General features: G+C 42.2%; 1 protein-coding gene across 3 annotated transcripts in view; it reads left to right on the forward strand.

Annotated features, from left to right (window-relative positions):
- Positions 1 to 15,850, forward strand: part of jag2b (jagged canonical Notch ligand 2b) — a 65,077-nt gene extending 49,227 nt beyond the window's left edge. For all 3 annotated transcript variants that reach the window (XM_049590223.1, XM_049590225.1, XM_049590226.1), the window contains 14 exons: positions 3,656 to 3,818; positions 4,470 to 4,631; positions 5,121 to 5,234; positions 5,347 to 5,460; positions 5,668 to 5,781; positions 6,104 to 6,220; positions 7,712 to 7,739; positions 8,420 to 8,505; positions 10,374 to 10,487; positions 10,683 to 10,798; positions 11,409 to 11,666; positions 11,767 to 11,898; positions 12,765 to 12,915; positions 13,049 to 15,850. In XM_049590223.1, coding sequence (XP_049446180.1) covers positions 3,656 to 3,818; positions 4,470 to 4,631; positions 5,121 to 5,234; positions 5,347 to 5,460; positions 5,668 to 5,781; positions 6,104 to 6,220; positions 7,712 to 7,739; positions 8,420 to 8,505; positions 10,374 to 10,487; positions 10,683 to 10,798; positions 11,409 to 11,666; positions 11,767 to 11,898; positions 12,765 to 12,915; positions 13,049 to 13,584 — 2,205 coding nt within the window. In that variant the 3' untranslated portion in view covers positions 13,585 to 15,850. The remainder of the gene's footprint in view (positions 1 to 3,655; positions 3,819 to 4,469; positions 4,632 to 5,120; positions 5,235 to 5,346; positions 5,461 to 5,667; positions 5,782 to 6,103; positions 6,221 to 7,711; positions 7,740 to 8,419; positions 8,506 to 10,373; positions 10,488 to 10,682; positions 10,799 to 11,408; positions 11,667 to 11,766; positions 11,899 to 12,764; positions 12,916 to 13,048) is intronic.
- The last annotated feature ends 3,196 nt before the right edge of the window (positions 15,851 to 19,046 follow it).

Below are 19,046 nucleotides of genomic sequence, written 5' to 3' on the forward strand. Positions count from 1 at the left end.
GTTATCAAGTTATGAGCTGCTTTCAAAGGAGATAAAAGCATAAAAATATACAGTAGTAGTAAAACACACACAACAAAGCTGCAACATGCATTCTGTAGTTTAAATAGGCAGTAACCTAGTGACCTAGTTATCAATTCACATTTAGTAATGTGTGTTGTAAATGTTCTGCAGTAACATCCTTTGAACACTAGGCTACAAGGAATCATCAAAGTATTGCAGAACGTATTTAAGGTTGACCTCAAGTAAGACCGTCTTATGATGGTGGAGTGGCAGTGGTACAGGAGGCAGAGCGGGTCATCCAGGAATCAGAAGATCAGTAATTTGATCTCCAGCTCCTCTAGTCAACATGTCACAGTGTCCTCGGTCATGGCTGTGCCACCGGTGTGTGCGAGTGCATGTGAATGTTTTAGCTGATGAGCAGGTGGACGTTGTATGGTAGCCTTGGTCACCACTGCATGAATGTGTCCTGAATGTGACATGTCGTGTAGAAGCACTTTGAGTAGTTAGAAGACTAGAAAGGCCAGGCAAATGCAAGTCCATTTAGCATCAATCCAGGCGCAATACATCAATCCAGGACTTACACCCTGTTTCCTACCCTTCTACTTTTAGCCCCCTTGTATGGACCATACCTATCGTCCAACTAATGATCTCAGCGATAGGGTTGCAATGGCGTGAGATTTTCACGGTACAATAACTGTCTCAGAAAGTATGGTGGTTTCACGGTATCATGGTATTACCGAATTTGTTTTATTATCAGTCAGAATTAACCTTAAAGGAATGAAAACAGAAGGGTTATTGTTGGTTGAACAAACTTTTATTAGTCTAATTAAAACTTGAAAACATTTTGTTAATGGAGGTATGTGTAAAAAGTCTTACCTTAAAAAAATAACTAAAATAAAGGGGTCAACTCATGGTATACCTTGAAACTGGTATATCCCTGCAACTCTACTCGGCTACGTACCTTAAGTTTTGTGGCACCATCGCCGTGACAAAATCTGTCCACAGACAGACACATAAACATAAGGGCTGTAAATCATAATCACGATACGATATATTGATTCTTTGGATAACTATACGATTTTTGCTGATATCACAAAGTCTGCCACGATATGATTTTGATTCCATTCAATTCAATTCACATCAGTGCGACTGATTGATGTGAGACAGAAGCCTTTTTTAAACAGGATTTGTGCAAATTTGCAGGAAAGCCCAATCAGTCTTCTTTCAGCAGTATAAAAACAAAATCAGGGAGTGCAGCAAAATGCTGCCTACCTACTTTTGTTTATACAGAATGCGCCTTTTTCGGGGCAATGGGGGGCGTGAGCAAGTAACAAAATGTGTAACTCAGCGTGTGACGTAAACAGTGACGTACTCCGAGGGATGCTGCGGCTGGTCAGTCCTTCAGCGATTCTCTCGTAAGTTGGCCCGTCCTTCACCATCCCCGTCATCTGATGGTTAATGGGCTCATCGTTTGCGAGAACAAGGAGGGCGCGCAATTCCTTGTCTCCCCAGTTGCTCATCTTTACAGTGTCTGTCAGGTTTGTGTTTCCCTCTTGCTATTAGCTGCTCACTAATTCCTGCTATCAGCTGTTTCCTGTTTATCCACCGCCAGTGGGTCACACGTGCGCTGTCATCAACAGCTCCTCCCACAAGTCTTCAACAGCCCCTCCCGTTGCAGAAGGCCAGCTTCATCTTTTTAAACTAAAAGGGTTCCGCCAATATGACTACCCTGCGAGGCGGAAAATTGGGCACCTCGGATCAACTCGCCAATCTGGCTCTGTGCGTCTCAGCGCTCGCAGCTTGCCGGCAAAACAGCCCAACATTAGCTGAAAATCTGTCAGTGTAAAAGGGGCTAGTATTGGCAACTACCCTCATTGTTTTTGGGCTATTTTTTGGCTGCTTACCATTGTCTTCCTGGCACTAGGCCACTAAGCACTGAATGTTTAGGAAGGAGGTGTGCTTGAACAAAAGTAGTGACTCAGACGTGTCTTGGGGATTTCAAAATAAATACAAGGCGTATCTGAAAGATGACAATATGTATTGAGGAATTTCACTTTACATCAATAATTGTTGACCATTGAATATATATATCATTCCAGATCGTTGTATTATTACACCCCTAACAAACAAGTGCCAAAGTACTCAAAACAGCTTCTGTGGTAGTTCCCGCCACAGTAGGTGTCTCCAGAACCACATTTTGCCGCGATGACACACACACATACACATACACAGGATGAAAACAATACCAGCCCTGCTGTCACTGCTGGTAACATGTCTCTTGTCCTGTGAACAATCCAGACAGTTAAGTTAATGTGCTGAAGATTAATAGTCGCTCTTGCCCTCAGACACGCTCCCCTGACCACACACATGCAAATAGCAAAGAAAAAAATGTATCTGGCCCTGACACTTGGGGTAAAATAAACTGTGTGTGACCGCAGACTTCACCCACCCTGTTGCCCAACTCTGACTCCCTTGTTCAGCACCTTAAATGGCAACAGGGTGCAACCCAGAGTTTATGCACAGTAGGCTCCTGTTTACATAAACTGAGAGATTTTCACTCCAACCTCTGTGTTGCTGCATGTAGAAATGGCAAAATATGTCACCGTGGCCTCTAGTTGGGTTCTCTCTGTGTCAGGGTGGTATGACGAATGATTTGTCTTTATTATATTCACTGCATGATGTTGGACCAGAGTCAATATTTGCCCTCATAATGGGCCATCTTTCTCTTGCCTGCTCCGTTTCTCTCCCTCTCTTTCTTCTGCCAGGCCTCTGTCTCAGAATAATCTTGCAAGATTAAGCATGGCACAGATGTAACACCAAAAGCATGGATACCCTTGATGAGCTTAGGGAAAGTTTCTGTGGCTTACTTTGCTCGTCCACTTACCTTTGATTTGTTTCTGTACAGCGACAATGGCTTGAGCTAAGCTAAGCTGCTCACCTGCACAGACTTAAGGTCCGCTTTCTCTGCTGCACATTTGGCTTCGCTTCATCTTTAATCATCACCAAAGAGCCATTTTATTGGGGTGATGATATCATTTGCCACAGCTACTGTACCCCTGTCTGATCCAGTGGAGCTGGTGGATTCAGAGTTGTAAATTTGTTAAACATTTTTAATGTCAAATCAGTTAAAACTACTTTGCCTGGAGAAATAAATGTTAAAAAAAACCCACATTGAGTCAAACATGCTTTAATATCGTTTTAGCTCAGTTTTGGTCTCCACCAACTCGTGAAGGAAAATGTGACTCTTGAGTGGTTAAATTATTTACTGTGTTCACTAGCTAGTTGCTAACTTTATCTGTCTGCTGTTTAGTGCTGGTCACATAGTTAAAAGTTGGTTTTCAGAGCTTGTTTCTGGCAGCAGGCAGCCGATGCTTAGAGCGTAGAGACTGAATCAAAACAGTAAATAAAACCAAAACAATCAGCTGAAAGACGCTAAAATGCTCCATTAAGAAGATGGCCTGCAGAGTCAAGTGATAATTATCCGTGTGTCATGTAAAAGGTGTCACTCATAATGATGTACCAGCAGGAGTTTTCTCTGTTGTTAACATAAAAGTCTTGATTTGTGCAGGTTTAAGTGGTGTTTTTAAATTTCAGTTTTGTCCATTTGACCTGTAAATAATGACACAATATTTTCCTCTCTTCTTGATTTCCTCAGATTTCTGGCTGGTCCCCTTCAGATGCTTGCGATCCAAACCCTTGTGAGAATGAGGCCAAGTGTCACAGCATGGACCAGGACTTCTACTGTGCGTGTCCCGAAGGCTACGAGGGAAAGACATGTGAACGGCTCAAGGAGAACTGCCAAACCACCTTATGTCAAGGTGACTGAAGTTTTCTGCGATAATGAAACGTTGTTGAACCAACTACGATAGGTGTTTTCGGGCCAAACACTTCTGGGTACTCCCTAAGAGAACTAGTCCACTGAGGATCTTTCCTGAGAACTACATACATTCAAGGGCTTTTTTTTCTGTTTGCATTCACACTGCCAATAGGAACCCTTAAGTGAGGTGCTATAAGGTGCAATGTCACTTTTTCTTTGACGAGTCAAAATCATGTTTTATTTCTACCATCACATATATGCTCAGCAATGCATGGACTTGTCGGTCCATTTGTCCCTTTGTGTTTCCTTCCATTTCTTTTCATTACAAGCTATAGTTAGTGTTTTGTCTTGCCTGCTGTTCACACAGCTAACAGGTTTTTAAAAATGGTGATTGTAAGTGCAGTCACCACTCACTTACAGCACTCATGGTTCCTCTTATGCTGGGAGAGTATCTACTCTCAGACAGGAGCTAATGAAAGTCGCTAATGAAAGTCTCTCAGAATGGCGTTTTAAGAACTATGATGGCTCCTAGTTGTTGCGGTGTGGAAACAACAGAAAGAGGGGTTCTTAGAACTTTTAAAACGTTCTTCCTGTCCGAAAACGCTTAATGTCAAATAAAAGTAATGAACCATTTTCTGTTTTTCTCTGGCAGTGATTGACAGCTGCACTGTTGCTGTAGCGACCAACGACTCAGCTGGAGTGCGGCACATTTCCTCTAACGTCTGTGGTCCACGAGGACACTGCATTAGCCAGCCAACGGGCAACTTCACCTGCTTGTGTGATGCGGGTTTCAGTGGCATCTACTGTCATGAAAGTACGCAGAGGCTCTTGCCTTGATATTTTTACCTTTTTGTTTAAGATCATATTTACAGCTGAATTTAAAAGTGCAACTAATTTTAGTCAAACATTGAAAGAACTCAGTCTTTTGCTGTAAATGCTAAGTTTTTTTTAAATAATGGAAATGTCCACTTAAGAATTACTTTATTAATCCCTTTGGTGACAATTAATTTCTGACCTTTTTAACATATAAAACATGTTTATCACATGTGAATGTTGACATACACAGTATAACATAGCTTTAATCACATGTAGTGATAGATACGTACACATTTATTGCTAACCAAAACATTAATAAACACTTCAAATATTTGCGTATAGCTGCACCATAGTGTTTATAGACATTTATAAACATTCATTAAGTGCTTATAAACTACTTACTAATGCTAAAGTATTGCAGATATAAATCTTCTGGCTGTAGTCCTGCTGTTTTGTCTGTCTCAACTTTCCCTCTTTACCTTTGCAGATATTAATGACTGCATCAACAACCCCTGTGGAAACGGAGGGACCTGCATTGATGGCGTGAACTCCTTTCAGTGCTTCTGTCCCGATGGCTGGGAGGGTCGACTCTGCGACCTCAGTGAGTTCCTCAGCTACAACATTACTCGCTTCAGTTATTTGTCTTGTCTTTGCACTAAATAGGAGACAGTTTGGTAAAGATCTAATCATGTAAGTCTTTCCCCTTCCTCCAGATGTCAATGAGTGCAGACACAACCCGTGTAAGAACGGTGGACGCTGCGTCGACCTGGTGAACGACTTCTACTGCGAGTGCACCGATAACTGGAAGGGCAAGACCTGCCATTCCCGTGAGTTATATTGACTCTATGTTGATGTGTTTGTGTTGGTGTGGCCCCGACTCCACCATGCTTTCACCTCTTTGTATGTTTTGACAACTAAATATCAGTGTCACCACAGAGTGAATCAGATCCTAAAAATAATTTCTTACCGGTGCTATGAATAGTCATATGAAGATGGTGTGCGTGACCTCAGTGTTTCTCTGTACTCCTGGCCAGGCGAGAGCCAGTGTGACGCAACCACCTGCAGTAACGGAGGCACCTGCTACGACCACGGGGATACCTTCCGCTGTGCCTGCCCACCTGGGTGGGGAGGAAACACTTGCAACACAGGTGAGGTGTCAGGATGGCGTCTGTTGAGGATTGACAAGTGACAGATCAGTCCCATGGGCGTCATTTTCCGTTGACAAAGGCTGTGTTTGTGGTTGCTAGGATAGAATATAATACAAATGGTATGTTCAAGGATCCTGTACAGTCAAAGTTTATAGACTAGAGTATATCAGCAACTCTTTACAAGCCTTTTATTACTGAGTAGCACTTCAGTTTTTGTGAAAAGTTCTTGCAAAAACACTCATTTGGTTTATTGTGTAAGTATTCTGTGTTGATGTTTACTGTTGCTAACAGTCTGGTGCACCTCTGTGATCTCTTCCCACAGCCAAGAACAGCACGTGCGCTTCCAGTCCTTGTTCCAACGGTGGAACTTGCGTGGGAGGAGGAGACACCTTCACCTGCATCTGCAAAGAAGGCTGGGAAGGCCCCACCTGTGACCTAAGTTAGTTCCTCTTTGACACTTTGCATGTAACTGTCATAAAAGTCAGTGTTCCCAGCTTCAATTTGACTATTGTGCCTTTTAATGTCCACATGCCCAGTGTTTTTTATGTGGTGTGACATTTCATTTTTGTTTTCTTATGCTGTGTTCACACCAAACGCAAAGAAAACGTTCACCTTGCTATTACTGCAGCTGCTGGAGTGTCCATTTGAGTATTTCACAACGGGCCAATATTCAGCCTGAACAACTATGCTAATGGTCGGGCTAGCTAGCTTACTGGGGAAGGCAGCTAACAGCTAACTTGGCTTGCAGTAAAGTACAACCGATAGCTTGAATCAAGTAATTTGAAGACAGTAAACACAAAGGCTCCGTGCTCTGAACGTGTGTGAACCAAGACAGCAACACTGTGTATTTTTCATATTGTCCACGGGAGTGCATACCGCTTCACTCCGTCCATGGTTTACAGGAGGAGTGAAGCAATAAAAGATAACAACACAATAAAAGACCAAACTCAATTACTCAGAGGGTTTTGCCAAGATGCAGCTTAACTGAATAGCTTGTAGTCATGAGCTCCAGGTGCCCACAGACAACAACATTAAGTTTGTCGTCCATAATGATTCTCTGTAACGTAAGGAGAATCTCAACCAGATCTCAGTGCTGAAAGGCTTTTGTGACACAGCATTAAGCAGATTTCTTGCTCAAGTTGAAAAATTTCAACTGATGCAAATATACAAATTTCCCGTGTTACCATTGTTTTCATCGCCTGGTGCAAATTTACGACCATTGACATCTTAACATTGACTTTCTTGCTCCACAAAATGCCTACTTAGTGTTCAGTGTGAATACATGATCAGAATGCAACTTTAATATCATATGACCAGTACAAAATGACTGTCTTGTGACTTTGTGTCAAAATATTTACAATATTTCATGATGTGACATTTTAAAGTGTGACATTTAAAGCTCTTATATCTAAGAGCTTTAAATGTCATAGTATCTCAAGTAACACTAGCAAATGTGTGATTTAGCTGTGACTGCAAATTGGGCTTCTCTTTACAAGAAGAGTTTATAAATGCCATCATCTCCTGCAACTTCAATGGGCTGTTTCAACATTAACTTGGCATTTTATGAGCTTTGCTAGATGCAGTAAAAGAAGACTATGTGTTCATTCTATCACAGGCTGACTTTAATATATATAAGTGTCACAGAATATGTATTTTTAGCAAGTTGAACACCAGTATGTTTGATTTATTGAAGAAATACGGAAATATATCTTAAACAGATCACTGCTGCTGTGGCATCATCTGAGCATATATTACATGCATGAGGAGTTGTAGGCAGCCATCACTGAAAAGTGACAGAATAAAGCTAAATAAGTAAATGTTTTTTAGGAAATAATGTCTGAACATTTTATGTAGGCAATGGAAAATGACACAAATATGGCACTGTGACAGCTCAACAATAAACGTCTCTGTTTGTCATTCTCTTCAACAGATATAAACGACTGCAACCCTCATCCATGGTATGTACCGTTTCCTGCCTCACACACCTCTGTGGCGTAACCTCCCGCACACACACACACACACACACACACACACACACACACACACACCTCCCCTTTTATCCTGTCTCCCTCGTCTCCACACTTCACACAGACCTTGCAGGCTGAAAGGGGTGAAGGGCTGCTAAAAGCAGTGGAAGTTGTCCTTAAATCAAGCCTCAAAGGGGGCATCTCTCAGAGGAGGGGGTTTGGATATTGAATGGGACGGAGAGATGGGGAGAGAGGTTTATTTGAGGGGGGGCGCAAGAGTCCCACCTACCCCGTGGTGAATGCAGGTGGGGGGTGGAGTGGCGGGGGGGGGGGGCGTATGTGTCCATTCTTCCCATGCGACCTGAGGCGGGGGGGGGGGGGGGGGGGTGCTGGGCTTTGAGGAGGAATGGAAGGAGAGGCATGATGAGAAGAGGGGAGGGGAGGGACTGGACACGCCAATTAGCATCTGAAAGGTGGAGGCTTGTATTGATGAGTTGAATTGAGCCTTGTGACCCCCCACCCCCCACCCCCCCCAGCCACCTTCCTCCCTCCACCACCGCATACACACACACACACCCACACACAAAAACGATGTGCTTTGTTGCAGCTGGAAAGGATGTGGCTCTTGTACAGCCTCATCTAATCGCTTTTCGTTTCTTTCCTCTCTTCAGTTACAACGGCGGTATCTGTGTGGACGGAGTCAACTGGTTTCGATGCGAGTGCGCTCCCGGTTTCGCCGGACCAGACTGCCGAATCAGTGAGTAGTGACATAAGGTTACTGCACATGCTTTTTGATGAAGAGCAAATATGCGAAAGCTCCGACTAAAACACTAACAGCCACAGAAACATATTATGATTTAGAGGATGGATAGATGGAGCGAGGAAGAGGGGGGACAAGCAGGAGATGGACACATTGACACCTAAATGTAAGGCCGGGATGCCGCCCTCTCCCTTTTTCTTCGTCCTTTAACGCCCCAGGGGGTCAGAGGTCGTCCCTCCTCCATACTCACACAGTCACACAAACACACACAGAAGACAAATCACCCAGTGACCCTGAAATTCTTCTTCTCTGCTTGTTTGTTTCAGCCAGATAGCGCTCACCTTTTCTTTCAGGCTTGAATTTGAGAGCTTTCATCCAGACTGTGTTCATGTGGACGCTGGGCGACAATGGCCGGGATTTTCAATGACTTTAGTGGGCAGGCACGATCGATATGTGTTGTTCAGAGAGCTGCTCAAATAGCAGATGCGTTGGTAGAAAAACGTGTAGAACCTTCTCAGTTATGATATTATATGTTGTGATTTAAAATATACAGTACTTTGTTTTATTCAGGGGTTGGCCTTGAGATTCATTTAGCCAAAAAAAAAAAAGTTTTTGATCTTAAATGGCTGCTATTTCCCCCTATGGACCACAAGAAAATCTTAAACGTCATGATAAGATTACAAAATTGGTAATATGAGGAAAGAACATTATAGCTATGCAATTTTTTGTTTATTTTCTGACTAAAATGCCCAAATTCCATCTCAAATTCAGTCAGTGCCATTAGCATTGTTGTGTTAAAAGGATTGACTGGCAGGGGTGAAGTATATCTGTGCAAATTTTTTCATGTCAAGTTCAACTTTGGTGACACGCAAATTGAGGCAATTCACCAATAGCAAGCTGTCGTGACAGTGCTGACCTTTATGAGAGTTGGAGAGTCACTTTTAACCTCCTCTGTTGGAAGATAACCTGCTCCACAAAAGAGGCAGAGGCTGATGATACAAGAATGTGTTTGCGCTTATTTTCGGAACTTATTATTCCATTAGCGACCAAGCTATCAAGGTAACTGTCAGTTAGCAAGCTTGTCCAAGAAAAGAGCCCAGCTCAGAAAATATAGAAAGAGGGCTGAAGAGGTTTTGTGACTGACTAGTGCTAACATGTTCCAGTTGACTGACATTTGTGTGGTTCGCCTACCAGCTACTGTAAATTACCACCAGTAGTTCCTATGTCATCAAATTTAAAATTTTGCAAAGACTTGAAGCAAGTTTTGCTCTGCTAGTCTCTTTTAAGCCTTTAATTGGCTATAAATGGTCATTAAACATACTCTGCCAATTTTCAACTAAATATGCGTCATCTCAGTGTGGGGTGTGAAGGTTCCCCCCCCCCCGTGCTGGTAGTGCTGGGAACTCCCTGCTACTCCACCAGCCAAAAGCCACATCATTGGTGATGTGAAATGTTGGTTCCACGTCATTCAGCATATTTTTGCTCACAGCGCAGGCAGGGAGTTCCTGGCACTGCCTATGCGGAGGTTTTTTTTACACTCTCCCCACACTGAGGGGACACAGAGCTGGTTGAAAAGTGGGTCGTGGGTCCGTTTTTGAATGGACCACAAGTGCAAATGTATCAAGTTTGCTATGGAGTGAGTAACTAATAAACTAATAGCTAATATCTACTTGACAGAGACAGCAAACTAGCTCAACGGCATGGCCGAATGCAAGTGTGATGCTGAATATATTAAACCATGTGGACCTTGAACTATGACGTAGGAGAAATCTGCACCAGTTGGGGATCACTGCCTTAAACTAAAATATTTTGGGATCCAGGGCTTAGTGTCCAACTTTAACTTGATTCTCCTCTTCTCTTCTCAGACATAAACGAGTGCCAGTCCTCACCCTGTGCCTACGGTGCCACCTGTGTGGATGAGATCAATGGTTTCCGCTGCATCTGTCCGCTTGGTAGAGCAGGAGCCCGATGCCAAGAGTGTAAATACATCTCTGTTCTCTGCTCATTTAAGACATACCCACTCATTTACCCTCTCCATCTCGTTGCTTATGTAGTCAAAGTTTGTAATCATTGTCTCATTGGTGTGGAATTTTAACAAAATTGATTCATCCCTTTAGTTATTTGCTGACTTCCTGCCACGAAGGTTCAACGTGTCTCTTTCTGTCTGTCTGTAGTTATAGGTGTTGGGAAGACTTGCCGTTATGCTGGGCTGCAGTTTCCCCACGGCAGCCGCTGGGAGGAAGAGTGCAACAGCTGCCATTGCATCAATGGCAAAGTGGAATGTACAAAGGTAACATGGCCGATGCCAGCAACTCCTCACTTACAAACAAACACAAACAGCAAGGAATAACAACAACCAGTAACAGTGCTGGGGCAGAGGACCCCAGCTACTGTTACCATAGAGCTCAAACAAATACACAAACTGGCTGGGTTGTGATAAACAGTCGGGGAGGTTGCTTGGATTAGTTGTTGGTGTGGGACCCTTATTACCCTCAGGGATCAATGAAGTATCCATCCAACCAATCAACCAACCAACCAGTGTTTAGTCAGTAGGCAATCTGCTTCCTGTTTACACCAGCATGTGCATTCCCAGTGTACCTAAACGGTCATATGATATGCATTTACAGGCTGTTAGTACGGATAGAGATTATTTCTGCTCTCTTTTTTGTCTGTTGTTTGGACAAAACGCAATTTGTAAATTGCAATGGATTTTTTTCTCCATTTTTTGACATTTTTAGAGGCAAAATTATCAATAAATTAATTGAGAAAAGAGGCTAAAACAGTGTTATTTCCAGCTGTAAATCAGATGATAGCTTACATTTTCTGGTTGTAACATGCAGGGTAACACCAGTATAAATGTTTTGTGGGGTTGCATGTGATTATTTTCACTCTTCCACCAGGTGCTGTGTGGTCGTCGTCCCTGCCGGCTCCGTTCTTCAGACCAGGGCCAGAGACAGCAGTCCTGTCCAGGGGGGCGAGAGTGTCTGGAGCACAGCTACCTCACCTGCTTCTCCCCCCCTTGCCATCAGTGGGGGGTTTGCTCCATGGCTGGACCGTCACCTCCACAAACAGCCACCAAGTGCCAGCCAAACACTGGGCATTTGGACAACAGCTGTGGCCGCATAACACTGGTTTTCAACAGAGACAAAGTACCAACAGTGAGTTCTGTCTTTGCGTATCATTTTTTAATACATTTTCAAGCAAGTATTTTTTTGTATTGTTGCTGATCTGTGTGTGTGTGTGTGTGTGTGTATGCAGGGAACCACAGTAGAGAACATCTGCTATGAGCTGAGGTATCTTCCTGACACCCGAAGCTTGGCAAAAGATCACGCCCTTCTCCTGCTGTGTGACCTCTCTCATTCAAATCAGGATGCTGTAGAGGTGGCCATAGTAAGTGAACGTTCCAAGGTTGTACGTCATCCTACTCTTGGCTTAGCACACTGTCCACTATGCTTTTACTTTGTAAGAGTATAGTTGACAGTATACTTTGTACAGTGTTATCAAAACTACCTGATTTAGGCTGAGGAGCACAGTGTTGGAGGTCAGTAGTTCTTATACCCAGGTTGGCTGGCACAGTTTGAGTTGGTTGGGACCCAAATATCCAAACAACTAGTGCTGCTCTTGTGCTCCCACTTGTGCAAGACAGTCAACTGCACAGCTGTTCACACAACCTGTTGTATTCATTCAGAATTTTTCGCCTAAATTAAGGGTCAGTGTGACACATTTTGTCATTAAAGGAGTGGAATCAAAAGTAAAGTTAAAGGTTTTTATTGATGACCTTTTTATGTAGATGAATAACAGAGCATCCACAGTTCAACTGTTAGAAAGGTGCAGAGTAAAAGTGTCGTTTTTTGTTTGGTCCAAAATGACAAAACATCTGTAAGATGTCTGACATTTGTTTACTGATTCTAACAAGACTTGTCAGTCAATAATATATCAGTGTAGGCATCACATGGTATCTCATCAGCGATCTTTTTTGTTTGTTAGTTTGTTATCGGTTTCTGTTTGGCTATATCGAGTTTGAAGACATGACCTAAGCTCAATCGCTTATTATTATCTCATATACTAACTGTATATTTTATTTTATTAAAATAAAAAGCGTAAAGGAGCTTTAACCTACATTTCAATGCTCAACCATGTGGTAAAATAATAAATAAATGAACCTTGTAAATATTTTTCCCATGTTTTGTCACAACTTGAAGCTTTTTCCCAGCTGTAATGTCTCACTTCCTCCCTGTCTCTGATTCGGTTCTCAGTCTTTCCAGCCAGAGGATCTACCAGACCACAGTCTGATCCAAGCAGCAGCCAGCGCCATAGTGGGCACTTTATCGAAGCGGCACAACAGCACCGTGATGCTGGCAGTCATTGAGGTCAAAGTGGAAACACAGGTCATGCCCCCCTCAGTGGGTGAGTAATAATTAACAAAGGTGTCCCACAAGGGTTTGTTATGGGCCCCATTCAGTTCCTCGTGTGACTTCTCTGTACTTCTACTGATTTTTCCATCCTCTGTTTCCTCCCTCGTACCTCTTGATGTCAACAGATTACCTGGTGCCTCTCCTATGTGTGGTCTTCAGCCTGCTCTGCCTCTTCTGCATCATTGTATGCGTTTGGTGGACGCGCAAACGGAGAAAAGAGCGTGAGAGGAACTCACGATCATCCGCCGCAGACAGCGTGAACAACCAGTGGCAGCCGCTACGGCTCGTCGTGGGACGTCAGCAACAGCAGCAGCAGCAGCTGAAAGAAAGCAACAGGGACGCCGAGCAGGAGCGCAAAAAGCTCATGGGTCCCTCCTATCGGACGTGTGATGGGGAGGAGGAGGAGGAGGAGGAGGAGACGGAAGGCGAGTTTGAGCTCGAGGAGGAGTGTGGTGGAGCAGAGGCGGGAAAGCAGCCGGTTTATAAGTACTCTAAGACTGCAGTGCAGTCCAGTGGGGGAGTGATCTGTACCATGCACAGCTCCAGCTCACCCCTCAAAGCACCCCACCGGACCCCAGGCTACAGCCCCAAAGACAACCGCTGGAAAAATGTCAGTGCCGTCTTGACTGGTCAGAAAGACCTCAGAGACCATTGTGTATAAGAAATTTAAGCAAAGGACTCGCGATGTGGAATCGAGAGAAGCAAGAGAAGCTGCAAGGCAGCGACTATTCTTATTTTTGGACTACTTTTGGGAAGAAAAAAAGGCTTTGTGTTTTAATAAGCCATTCTTTGCTTTGTTTTCATGTTTTTGTCACTGTCACCTGAAATGATTTTTTTGGATTCAGGAGGCTAGAGCACAGTGAACATCCTTTTTTGCTTCTGTTCACTTATTTTTCTTTAATTATGTATAGAAGGAGCTGAAATGTAACAATGTTTCAGGAGGCAAAAGAAGCCCTCTGCGATTTTTGTTTATGGGACTGTACCATTTAAGAAACGATGACTCATTGAAAAGGAGAAAAAAAAAACAACTTGTATAAAGATTTCTTTTTTGTTTACAGATGATTATGATTTTGTTAAGTTGTCAGCGGGCTCCTGTTCAGTGTCTGTGAGGGAGGGGGGGGCAGATACACACTAAAGGGACAGTAAAGGAGGGAAATGGACTGTTGCAGCCACAGTAACAGAGGAAACCCTCCCTTTGCTCTGTCTCCTTCCGGCTTTGCCCACCAATCCACCTGTGGCCGTCATGCGCCAGCCTTACCAAAACACTTGGCCTGGAGGGGGAGAGGGGACTGAAACCCCAGTGCCTACTATGTGGCCTTCCATTTATTCTTCTCCTGTCTCTCAGTTGTCTTGGCTGAAAGCTCTGTCTGAGGATTTTTTTGCAGTATTTGAGTTGGTAGCAAGTGCCTTTCTAAGAGCCACGTCGGGGGCTCCAAGTCGCGCTGCCCAGTTTGACCTCCTTGTTCTCAAAGGGATATAAGTGTACATCGAGAGAGTTCAATTTCACAGCAACGCCATTCAAGGTATTTGATCAAAACAGAAATGAATACTCTGTACATATGTGTAAATACTAAAGGAGTCGCTGTGTATATTTGAAATAAGTAACTTAAAGACAAGTCACACATTTTTATTATTATTATTGTTATTATTATTATTGTTATGATTAATATTATTTTTATTTTTTTTACAACGCCATTCCTTTTATTTATGCCAGTCAAAATAGGCACGTTTTATAACACTTCATATCCAGAGTCCCACAGTTATGAACCTTTACAATGAGGTACCACCTATGAAGGAATTTCTGAGGGGTTTATAAATGGTTTGTCATGAGAATTTCTTTTTTTGTGACCAACTGTTACATACACAGTTGTGGCTATGTCTTTAGCGCTTTTAAGTTAGTAAATCAGTGATGCTTTTCAGCTTCAAGATGATACCTTCTCCATAAAATAACTGGCCAAAAGATTGGTAATTACATTTACAAATTTTGATGATAAGACGCAGCATTTTACCTGGCGATACGTGGTCCAACATTACTAGATCTGGTCTCAATCTTCAGCTTCTTGTTTGCCGTAATTCTACCAGCATTTCCAACTTCTTGTCTTAATGCTGTGTTCACATGCAATCAGGCAGATGGTAGACAGCAAACTGGGTATCATTTAAATGGAGGAGAGCAGTGCGGTAAAACTGGATGAAGCGGGCAGCAATAACAGTAGACAGTGCTGCCATTTAAAAGTTAAAATATTTCAACTTTTTGCCATCCTCTGCTATGGGATTTACAGCCTGATCCCACAAAGATCCTTTACACAAGGTTAAAACATGAGCAATCTGGACGATTACTGGACATTACCAGGAAAATTACACCAAAATATAAATGCTAAATTATTTTATTTAATATATTTTATTCAGTTCTTTGTAAACAATATGCCAACATTATATTGTCATGCATGTTTTGTTTTACCGTTCTGCCATTACTTTGGTCTGTTTGTTTTTCCCATGCCGTTCAGAAGGTGTCATCCGTCTGCATGATTGCATGTGAACGCAGCATTAGTCTACAGTAGTTTGACAGCACAAATTATGGTCTGGATAGTTTTTGGATGCAAATAAAGTCCCATAAATCTTCTCTACTGAAGGAAACCTGTATTCGTATAAGGAAGATGTAGACATGATTAATGTGTTATCTCATAATTGTGTTGCATAATAGATTTTTAACTTGGTCATATTTAAAGGGGAAGTCAAAAATGTATCAAAAAAACTGCTGCAGCTGTTTCAAGCAGGTTGTCCTTGTAGCCACTGCTTAATCAGTGATGTCACAGAAGGTATTCTCCTGACGGCTGATGGACAACACCTGTTGCGACATCGACATCAGTGAAAGGGGTGCAGCTAGCATTGCAACCTTTAAGGCTCTAGTCATTTATAACCTGTTCTCTATTAGACTATTAGATTGTTTTGTTATTTTGGTTGTTAAATAATAAATTAAATAATAAATTCAACAGGCGCTTTTTGAACCATTTCTAAACCCATCACAAACCCTTTTCTTTCAGGTGCCTTAGTGTAATGCATTATTTGTGTATCAATGGTCATCTTTTTATGTTGTTGGTTTGTTTTCACTATTAAGGAAAATAACTCTTAAAAACATTGTGTGGTGTATAGTGGCGTGTTTTATTCGCCTGAGTAAAGTGCTCTCCTTGTCTCGCTTTGCTGTCATGGAGATTTCTGGAATAAAACACTTGGAGGATTTAAAAAAAACAAACAAAAAAAACAGTCCACCATGACTCTGTTAAGTGTCACGAATGTGGACGTCAGTAGGTCAAATGTGGACATCATGCATTAAGCTTCATGTTTGGTTTAAAAGCTTTAATGAAGGGAACAATATTTGCAGATGTTTTTGCTACCATGCAGATGTGTTGTTTTTTTTTTTAAAGTTACCAACTCAGTTCAAAATGACCCCTTTTTCATATCATGTCATTGTCTCAAAAACGACATCGTATTTTCTGTAAATGGGACACAGCAAAATAAAGAATTAAAAATGCATCACTGCTGGTGTTAAAAGCTGAATATGCATATTGTATACATTTTATTCTACAAGGGACATAAGTTGATTTTATACAAAGGTTTCCATTCTTTTAGTGGATGTTTCATTGTTCAAAATAATCAAACCAGTTATTTATTAAAGCAGTTTTGACACATCTTGGTCACGCTTGTAATATTTGGTTTGCCTACAGTAGCCTACACAACATTGGAAACACACTCACTGGTGTGTCGGGCACCCATACACAAAAACATGTTGACGCTGTGAGTGGAATTCACAAAACACCTTGAACTAAAGATCCACTTACTTGTGCTGGAACTTCCGATCATATCAGACGACCTTCATTAGTAGATGGGGTTTGCTTAGTTGTCATTGTATTGTAGATGTTCATGACATTTAGGAGCTTTCATTAATGGTAAACGCTTGACAGTTAAGTCTTGACATTGGAAACAGTAGTTGACAAAACAAAAACTTGCCTCAAGGTCTGTTTGCTTAATATTAAGGCCCAGACACATTGGAGAACTAGTGGCGAAGAAGGGCGATTGTTGCATTGCCTCACATTGCCTGTGTCATGGCCTAGGAGTTGGACATGAACACACTGCAAAGAATACAGCCAATGACCAACTACCATGTATATACTGTCCCTGCATAACAGGAAATAACTTTCTATAGCGGCAGGCAGCATTAGTCTGTATTCAGCATTCAGAAAGAGAAACTAAAGACAGACGACAGATTTAAGACAAGTTAGCAGGTTAGCACATAAGAACAAATGATATTTACAGTGTACTAGCAAACAACACAAACCACTACAAAACATTTCTGCGAAAGAGCTCAATGGCTCTAAACTTAGTCTTACCTAATATAACAAATTTGTTTGATTTCACATTCTCTTGACTTAAGTCTTTTGTTTACTTTCCTCACTTCTGTTTCTCTTCTCATACACTGAGCTGCCAGTCACAGTGATTTCATTCATTGATGAGCTCTTCCTTCTCCTATGCCAATCTAACATGCTGAGTGAGTCAACTAACAGCCAACAAGGGCTGACTAGTGGCAACAGTGTAAGACACGTCATAAAAACTAGGGCAACACACACTCACCGATGGCCAACCATTGGCTTGGTGTCAGGGCCCTAAAGAATATTCAGTACACATCAGGTGCTAAGAATCCATTATCTTCACTTAAAACTACTCTTAGAAGTAGAAACCTAATATAAGAGGTTGCTCATAGTGAAGAACCCACAGAGAATTATTACCTGACTCTGCAGCTCTAGCATTTTAATGTCTGTCAGCTCATTGTTTTGGTTTTAATGCCCACAACTTAAGTGATTTGATTCACTCTCACCACTCTCATGAACCACGTTTCCAGTTGCTCCAGGTTGAAGTTTTCATGATAAAGGCTGAGATAAACCCACTGTACACTACTTGACCAACACCAAACACCAGGCAATCTGCCAACTTCGACACCAACAAAATTAACAACTAGCATTTTGCAGTGAAAGAGCCACATATTTCCCTCAGGAGTTAGTGAGGATCAAAAACCGAGCTAAAATCAGAGAGAATATTGGGTATATTGGACTTTCATCCATCAGGGGGCAAGAAACACAAATCAACTGCAAACTGCAAATGAATGCTAATGTGGATCCGTGTCTGCTGAATGTGTATGGAGGCAACTGCTTGATAACATATTTGCCACAACAATTAACTAAAATGTCAGTTAATCCTGCTTTTACTGCTACTGAGATCACATTTTTAAATTCGCCTACTCTGTGGTGTTGTGTAAACAAAAATGTTTACCAATCCTTCAGAGGTTCACTTGATCCCAATGACAAATGACTATTTCTGTAGTAGAAAGTAGTTACAGTGAAAGCAGTGCACAGTGAACTTTGGTGCTATCTAGCATACCAACCTGCGTTTCTGTTCAAGTGTTGACGGGATCCACTATAATCAGGGATGTGTCATCGATGGAGGGCATTGCACAACTCACAACTAAAGTAATCATTAGTAGCAATTTGGCAAGCCAACTACTGAAGATTAAAAAACAACAACATAGAAGACGAATACATGTAAGAACCCGTTCTCTCTTTCCAACCTGTAGAGTATGACACACCCACTGATGTCGTCTAGCTTTGTACTTGAAGTCCAGGAAAACCTGCGTTTTTTTTTGGTTCAAGCTGAGAGACAACTTTTTCGGCTCCAAACCAATTCATTACTCTCTGAACAGCTCAAAATTAGGCTCCAGAACCAGAATGAAAGCCATTCCATGTTGGTGGGAAAAAGGTGTCAGTGGACAAATGTCAGTTTAGCTCTGATCAGCTTAATAGCTCCATTGCAAAAGTGTTTATTATGTTGCCTCCTGACTAAACAGTTTTCTATGTATCTACACATCAAATCACCTCAAGACTATCTCTCAGCCTTCTAACTGTTGCCACTCACACAAGAATAGCCTCCTTCTGAAACCCTGCAGTCCTTGCCCTTGCCCTCGTCTGTGTGGGCTGAGGACGATCGATCCAATAACCTCACCAGCCTCCCCGCCATCCTGCCATCACTCTCACTCCCACCACACCAATAGATCCTCATCTCCTGTTCTGGGCCGAT

The sequence above is a fragment of the Epinephelus fuscoguttatus genome, linkage group LG11 (assembly GCF_011397635.1).
Source record: "Epinephelus fuscoguttatus linkage group LG11, E.fuscoguttatus.final_Chr_v1".
Lineage (NCBI taxonomy): Eukaryota > Metazoa > Chordata > Actinopteri > Perciformes > Serranidae > Epinephelus > Epinephelus fuscoguttatus.